This window comes from Chinchilla lanigera, unplaced genomic scaffold (assembly GCF_000276665.1).
Source record: "Chinchilla lanigera isolate Chin_1 unplaced genomic scaffold, ChiLan1.0 scaffold00051, whole genome shotgun sequence".
NCBI lineage: Eukaryota > Metazoa > Chordata > Mammalia > Rodentia > Chinchillidae > Chinchilla > Chinchilla lanigera.
Genome location: NW_004955452.1, coordinates 3,386,174 through 3,394,148, shown reverse-complemented (window position 1 = coordinate 3,394,148; position 7,975 = coordinate 3,386,174). Strand labels below are relative to the sequence as shown.

Here is a 7,975-nt window from a genome sequence, read left to right as displayed (position 1 = left end):
TAGCTTTTTCTCTCCAGCCTCCCATTGCATTGGGACCACACAACCACTCAAGTTTCTTCTCCCCAACTGTCAGCACAGGCAGCAGGAATCTTGGTGCAGACCTCTCCAGAGCTCCACATGCTCCTCCACCACAGCCTGTACTGTGAGGGGAAGAATGTCTTCCAGGGGTTCTCCTCAGGTATTGCGCAAGGTCCTCCTGGTTTACAGCTTCTGAACTGCTCTCGTGACCCCAGTCAATGAGACCTCTGACTCCTCGGGCTTAGTCTGTATTCTCGTGTTCTCCGAGTCCTTGTTCAGCAGCTGCTCCTCTGCTGACTCTGGACCTTTCTGGTTCTCAATGGCAGGGCAAGAGTGACCCGTTGTGTGGTATGTATTCCCAGGGGTTTCTCCATGTCGGAATGATTCACACACGTCCGCAGGCGGGCCTCCACAGCTGGCGCATGGTGGGCCAATTGTGTCACTGCTTCTCTGTGCCATGATAGTTCTCAATTGTGTGGTGGTGGCTGGTTTGAGGGCCGGTGCACCCCTCCATGAACTCCCTTTTTATGTCTCTTTCCTTGCTTGATTTCCTTATTTGATCCCTGATTCCCTCATTCACTGACATCTCTTTTCCTCCCAACCCAGACAAGTGAAAGGATGGAGCAGGCACTGAGATGTCCCACAGTGCTGTGGCATGAATATACTGTCCTGTCAGCCCCTAGATGAGAGGTCTTCTCTGTTCACCACTCACCCCCTTGAAGAGAGTGGCTGGCACATCACAAGTGCTCAGCAAATGTTTATCGAATCCACAGCTGGGGCCCTTTTCTAACAGCCTATCTGGTGTGAGGAATCATCTGCACATTTCTTACCTTCCTCAGTCTTCACCTTATTTTCTCCAGTAATGTTCATGCTCTATGTGGATTTTCTTTTTTTCTGAGACAGGGTCTTGGGACTGGGAATTTATTTAGCTCAGTGGCACAGCACCTGCCTGGCAAGCGCAAGGTCGTGAGTTTGATTCCTGGTACCAGAAGAAAAACAAAACAAACAAAAAAGAGACAGGGTCTTGCTATGTAATTCAGGCTGGCCTTGAATTTACTGGGTTAATAACTCCCTTAGTTATTGCGGGCTGATCAGGTCCACAATCTCCCAAATGAGTGGATGGTGAAGGCTTAAATAAATGAGACAATTGAAATAATTTCAGGGCTCCGGGAGGGTCCAACTCTATTATTAATTCAAGATTCTCTGAGTTAAGACTGCAACTTCTCTGGGCAGCCCTATTTATTAGGTTTTCAAACAAAGGAGGGGGATACTAAAGAAAATGCAGGAGTCTGGGCAGGACTTGGGAAACCCTTTATGGACCTCTCCAGGTAAATGTTATGTTAATTTAGGAGAACTTTGTTATCTCCAGGAAGGCCTTCACTGCGGAAGTGAGATGCCTGCAGCTACAGTTTCCTTTTAGTTAATTGGGGTTGGAGCCAAAAGTCCTCAGCTGTGGCCTTATCTTGTCCTTTGAGGCCTCATGGCTTCACTCACCATTACAGCCCTTAGTAGGGACCAGTGACTCACAAGTAAACAAGGAAAGCCAACTGGTTAATATTAAATCCTGCTCAGAGCTTCTTCATAGTGGTCTCCATCACAAACTCACAGTGATCCTCCTGCCTCAGGCTCCTCAGTACTGGGATTACAGATATGCACCACCACACCTGGCTCCATGGGGATTTTCATCTGTCATCATCTTGTGATGCTGGGGTTGGAACCCAGGGCCTTGTGCATGCTAGACTAGTGCTCTGCCCCCGAGCTCCACCTTCAGTAATGCGGTGTCTTTGATGCAGCTTCCTGAAATAGGCCAGAGATGGGTCTGCAGATGGATGGGTGTGTGGGTAGATGTTTCTGTTCTCTACTCTTAGCTGGCGCACAACACCCTCCTTCTGCAATCTGGCCTCCAACCATGTCCCCGCACACTCCTCAACTTGAACCCACCCCAAGTACCTTCCGCCATGTGTGCTATTCTTGTCCTCTGAATTTTTGTGTCTGCTGCTTCTGTTTTTCTGGAATGTGCCACCCCCTTGAGAACTCCTGTCTTTGGAGGCTGGCTAACATGACAGCATCTTTCTGACCCAGTCCTACCAGAGGGAAGGCCACAGTTCCCTGGGCACCTTGGTCACCTGTGCCTAAGCACTTTCTCCCCTCTCCTGAAGCGGGCAGGAGCCCAGCCATTCTGCCTAGAGCTGTCCGGCTGTACTTGCTGGAGCCAGCCCCTCCCAGCTCTGATGAGCTGATCCTGTGTAGCTGTTCACACTCTGCACTCAGCTGTATCACTTTAGTAACTTAACTGGGCGTGGTGGGCGTGGTGGCTCACACCTGTAATCCCAGCACTGGGGAAGTTGAGGCAGGAGGATTGTTGCAAGTTCGAGACCAGCCTGGGCTACAAAGTGAGCTCAAGGCCAGCCTGAACTGCACAGTGAAACCCTGTCTCAAAAAGACAAAAAAAAAAAAAAAAGTAACTTAAAACCAGCCATGGTGGGAATACTTGTGTCAGGTAAACTGACAATTAATTGGGCACCCAGATAGCTGCGTGCCCTTTCCCCTACACGCGTGCAATTAAAGGCATTTGGTAAATTGGCATCCTCAAAATTTTGAATGACCACTCATGGTGGTGCACACCTGTAATCTCAGCACTTGAGAGGCTGGCGCAGGAGGATTGCTGTGAGTTCAAAACCAGCCTGGGCTACAAAGTGAGCTCAAGCCCATCCTGAACTGCATAGCAAGACCCTGTCTCAAAAAGACAAAAAGAAAAAGAAAAAAAAGAACAAATGCACTGTACCTCAAATTAAAGTCCATTGCTTTTTTAAAAACCTCTTCAGGCCAAGGTTGACTTAGTTTTCTCCATATGCCTGCCAAGAGTTAGTCCCCGGGCTGTGAATTTAGCACACCATCCACATAAGGATTAGTGCACCAGAATGACTAGGGTGCTGGTGAAAACACACCTTCCTAGGCCTGCCTTTGGCATTTCAGACTCACTGGAACTTGCACTTTATTAGAAGCCTAACTGGGTATAACGCAGGGTCAGCACACCAAAGTAGTTAGACCTTTATGCCTGTTCTGTTCTCTATGGTTTAAGGGACTCAGGATAGACAGCAACAATTAAAATGGTTAGCCAGTACCACTGGGTACCGCTGAGCTGCATCCCTAGCCCTTTTTAATTTTTCAGATAGAGTCTCACTAATTTGCCTGCACTGAGTTCAATTTCATGATCCTCCAGCCTTCCAGAGGGCTGGGATTATTGGTGCACACCAGCATTTGTTTTATTTTGAGACAGGGTCTTGCTAAATTGCTCAAATACGTAATCTTGGGGCTGGGGATTTAGCTCAGCGGCACAGCGCCTGCCTGGCAAACACAAGGTTGTGAGTTTGATTCCCGGTACCGGAAAAAAAAATCAAATATGTAATCTTCCTGCCTCAGCTTCCCAAGTAGTGGGGGTTACAGGCTTGTGCCGCTGTGCCCGGTTCCAAGTCCTCACCTCCCACATTCAGGAGTTCAGCCACACTCCCCCGTATCTATCTTTACTGAAGCTCTCTCCAGGTTGCGTTTCCCCTGTCCTCCCTTAAGGGGAGTCCAGTGGCCAGGAAGGAGACAAGGAGAGGGCCTGGATAATGCAGGCACTGCGGGTCTGCAGGAGGAGCCAGAGGTTGGTTCTGGGGAAAGTCCCAAATAAGAATGTTTTGTGATGCGTGTCCGCAGTGAGCTCTTAGTCCTGCGAGCTCCGGAGCTTCAGGGACCTACTGGGGAGAGGGTGGCAGCAACAAGTCTTGGGCAGTTGAGCTGAGGTTGTCATGAGACCGGTGGGCTGCGTGTGGGCACAGCTGAAATAGGCACGGGGTCCGGTGCAGATCGGAAGAACAGAGGGACATGTACATCAGGTGGGCAGTGCTTCAGTCAGCTCACGTGGGAAGGTTCGGTGCAGGCCTCAGCCCTGGCCGGCAGGGTGAGCGATGGGTCTGGAGAAATGACACAGAGCGCTAATCCCCAACTGCTCTTTGTTTGTGCCCAGCTGACCATGGTGCAGCCCGAGCCCTCCGAGGGCAGGATGGGGACTCTCTGAGGACAGCTTTCAGAGCCCGGGTAGGGCAAGGAGCCCAGGCCTCCCTCCAGCAGCTCTTACTCAGCCTGTCATACTCCTCCCTCCTCCATTCAGGGTCTTTAGAAGCTGGGCTGGGATAGAGTCCCTGGGGCCCCAAGGCCTGAAAGACAGGCTGCTGTCTCTCTAGGAAATGGCCAGTGACGAGCTGAGGGAGTTGAGGAATGCCATGACCCAGGAGGCCATCCGCGAGCACCAGATGGCCAAGACGGGTGGCACCACCACCGACCTCCTCCAGTGCAGCAAGTGCAAGAAGAAGAATTGTACCTACAACCAGGTAGGGACGGCCACAGGCCACGGAGGGGACAGGCAGAGGGAAGCATGGAGAAGGCCCGGTGCGGAAGGGACTGACGTGCTCCAGGCTACAGAGGGCAGGGTATGGAATACCACCATGGTGCCCCAGGGCCTCTAGAATACAGCTGGAGTGTAGAATCGGCCAGCTTTGGGGCTGTGGGACTGGGCCATATGTTCAGCCTGTCTTGAAGTGAGAGTAGGAGGCCCCGGACCTCAGTGGGGTCACTGATGGTTGGAAGGGAACTTAGCAATGTGAAACCCAGCTCCCTCATCGTACACACAGGGAAACTGAGGCCCAGACAGACAGGTTGGCTCTGCAGGTTTGCCCAAGGCGGCAAAGAAGGCAAAAGCCAGGGAGAATAACAGACCTGGATCTGAACCTTTCTGCCCACAATTGGTCAGCAAAGCCCAAGAGCTGTAGCCCTGCATCCTAAGGGAGCAGACAGTCATCCTGCACGGGGAGCCCTGGGAGGTGAGGAGGGCCCGCTCCCTAAAGTCAGAGGATGGACTTCTGTTTCTAGATCACATATGTCATGGCCTTGGAGTACCATGTTCTTGGGTTATAGCTGGCGCCTAGTTGTTCTCAAACTCTATTCACTCCTCTCCGCCCAGTAAGCAAGATTGACCAAGAGCTATTGTCTTGGTGCCCTACGGCCACAGCAGAAATGCAGCCAGCCTTGCCATTCGCAGAGGCTCCCTTGGGGCGCTCCCATGCAGGAATTCAGAGGTGTCTGCAGACGCCTGCTCCCTCCCAAGCACGCGTCCATGTGGAGCCATGGGCTTCCCATGGGTCACCTCAGCAGAAATACACTGCCCTCTGGCCAAAGTGCCCCTCCCTGGGGAAACCCCACCATCACTCTTTCTCAGGTGTCACTGCTGGCCAGCGACAAGGCTGTGTCACATTGTGTTCTCCTGGCTGACTGCCACAAGGGCTCAGTGGCCCAGGCCCTTCCCACACTGCGGAGTCACAGCTGACGTCATGCAGAGCCAAATGTCAACCAGGGCCGGCCTCAGAGAATCAAAGCAGCATCTGTTCAGTCTGGAAGTGCCAGGGCTTGGCAGTGGGAAACCTGGTTCTTGCACCTGAATGATAAGGTTGAGGGAGTAAGAAACCAGAAGACATCCCTCTAATCCCAGCACTTGGGAGGCTGAAGCAGGAGGATTACAAGTTCAAGTTCTGCCTGGGCCTCTTCATGAGACCCAGTCTGAAAAAATAAAAAGGAATGGGGGTGTAGCTCACACCCAGGGTGTGAAGACCCTGCGTTCAATCTGCAGGACTACAAAGGAAATTTAAAAAGGACATAAATTGTTCCAAGGATCTTCAAATCCCTTTTGCTTTGTAGCCCTCAGTCCTTCCACCAGTATAATAAGGAAGGTGAATTAGGTGATTTCTAAGGGTGCCCGGAGCTCCCTCAACTGTGACTAGTGGGCATGTCCGGTACAGCCCATGCGGGGCTGAGTCAGGGAATGTTTCCTGTGGAAGAAGAGTTTTGAGGCAAGAGGAGAGAGATGGTTTAGAACCATTCACAAGACTACAAGTGCAGTCGGGGGTGGTGGCGCACACCTGTAATCCCTGCACTTGAGAGGCTGAGGCAGGAGGATAGCTTCTAGTTCCAGGTCTGGGATACATAGTGAGTTCAAGACTAGCCTCAATGACAAAGTGAGACCCTGTTTCAAAAAATAAATAAATAAAATTTTTAAAAGACCACAAGTGCAGAGGACAGAGGCCAGGCTGAGCCACGGTGCTGGAGTGAACTGACGGGCTGTGATGGGGAGGAGGATATGCATCAGGACGTTGTGAATGATAAGGGAATTGCTGAAGGGAGGCAGCAACATCAGTGTGCACCTCTGGGATTTGGACCCACTCCTAAAGACAGAGGGAGCCGTGGCAGGTCCTGGAGCAGGAGAGAAACTTCACAAGTGGTTCTTTTTCCTCTCAGATGCAGACACGCAGTGCTGATGAGCCCATGACTACCTTTGTCTTATGCAACGAGTGCGGGCACCGCTGGAAGGTCTGTATGTCTGTGTCTGCGCCTTTTCCCCTCCCCAGCCCTGCCCACAGCCCATGTCTTGGTTACTTTTCTCTCGTTGCTAGGACAAAATATCTGATGCCCAAAATTAAGGAAGGAAAGGTTTATTTCACTTACAGTTTGTGGAGGTTTTAGTCCATACTTCTCAGGTTACAAGGCAGAGTGGCACATGGCAGAGGGCTACAGCTCATGGCGGCAGAACACAGCAAAAGCAAACAACGACTAGAAGGGAGGAATGGCTGCAAGCAGCCTCTTCCTCTCCCTTACATATGCAAACTATCCACCCCAGGGCAGGTGTGGCTCTCACACCCATAATCAATCAAGCTCTAAAAGCCTGCCCCGTGACCGCATGAGGCTTTGGGGGGACACACAGACACAAACTATAACAGCCCACAAGGGGCCTCCTGTCTCGGGGGCTGGCCAGCCCGCACAGGGCAGGTCTGGGAGCCAGGAGAGTGGCAGGCTCTTGGAAAGACAGGGACAGAGCCCCTGTGTGTGTTGGCTTTGCAAGGGCACCCAGCTGTAGCATGGATTGGGCAAGCGTGTTGTTTGAGCTTCCTGAGGTCTGCAGAGAGGAACAAAACAATAGCTCTGTGTGCCGGTGGACCACCCCTCTGGGACGTTCACAGGTGTGTCTCCCCTGAACCCAGCCATGGGCAGGGGCAGGAGACAGGGAGGCTGAGTCCTGTCTAACAACAGTGACCCCCACGTGCTCCAGGGCATCCTTTCTCTCCAAAGCTCCAGAAAAGCCTTCCATCACCCAAAGCTGTGACCCAGGCTGCCCCAGCCCTTGCAGAGGCTCATGTTCAGCCCTGGGCGCCAAGCAGAGACACCTCCCAGTGTGATTCCTCAGCGTGGTCACATGGTTAGTGTCCCTGGCCACTGCCATCTTGCATGGGCACTGGGGACATCTGGGCCACCAGGCAGGCTGCAGGTGCTCCAAAGCCCTATTGGATTTAACGAGAAGCCCAAGGCCAGGCATGGGCCTGGGAGTTGGGTGCTCTGGCTCAAGTCCCATCCACCCTACTCGCTGTGTAACCCTGAGCCTGTCGCTCACCCCCGAGCAGAAGGGAGATGGTAGTGCCTTCCTCCCGGCATTGATGTGAGGACCGTTGATGTGAGCATCAGTGTGCATGCTTCTGTGTACACACATTGTAAACAACAGGTCCCCCTTTCTAACATCAGTCTCACTTTCAGAGGATGCTGAGCTGCAGAAAGAGTTAAGTATCAAGCCTAACGTCACAGCACGGAAAGACAATCCTCCAAATTCCCAAGCAGTTGATTTTTCTTATGAAGGGCCTCGATAGCCTTCATTAAGTTCTTATTAGAACAATCATATCTTTAAAAGTAAAAGCCAAATGATTGTTGGGTGTGGTGGTATACACCTATAATTCCAGGACTCTGGAAGCTGAGGCAGAATCATGTAGTCTGGGCTACATACAGAGTTTAAGGCCAGCCTGGACTACATAGCAAGATCCTGTCTCAAAAACACCAAAATTGGGGGCTGGGGATTTAGCTCAGCGGCACAGCGCCT

General features: G+C 51.9%; 1 protein-coding gene across 1 annotated transcript in view; it reads left to right on the top strand.

Annotated features, from left to right (window-relative positions):
* Positions 1-7,975, top strand: part of Tcea3 (transcription elongation factor A (SII), 3) — a 49,759-nt gene that overhangs the window by 40,034 nt on the left and 1,750 nt on the right. Inside the window, exons 9-10 of the mRNA XM_005394762.2 lie at positions 4,248-4,394; positions 6,352-6,423. Coding sequence (XP_005394819.1) covers positions 4,248-4,394; positions 6,352-6,423 — 219 coding nt within the window. The remainder of the gene's footprint in view (positions 1-4,247; positions 4,395-6,351; positions 6,424-7,975) is intronic.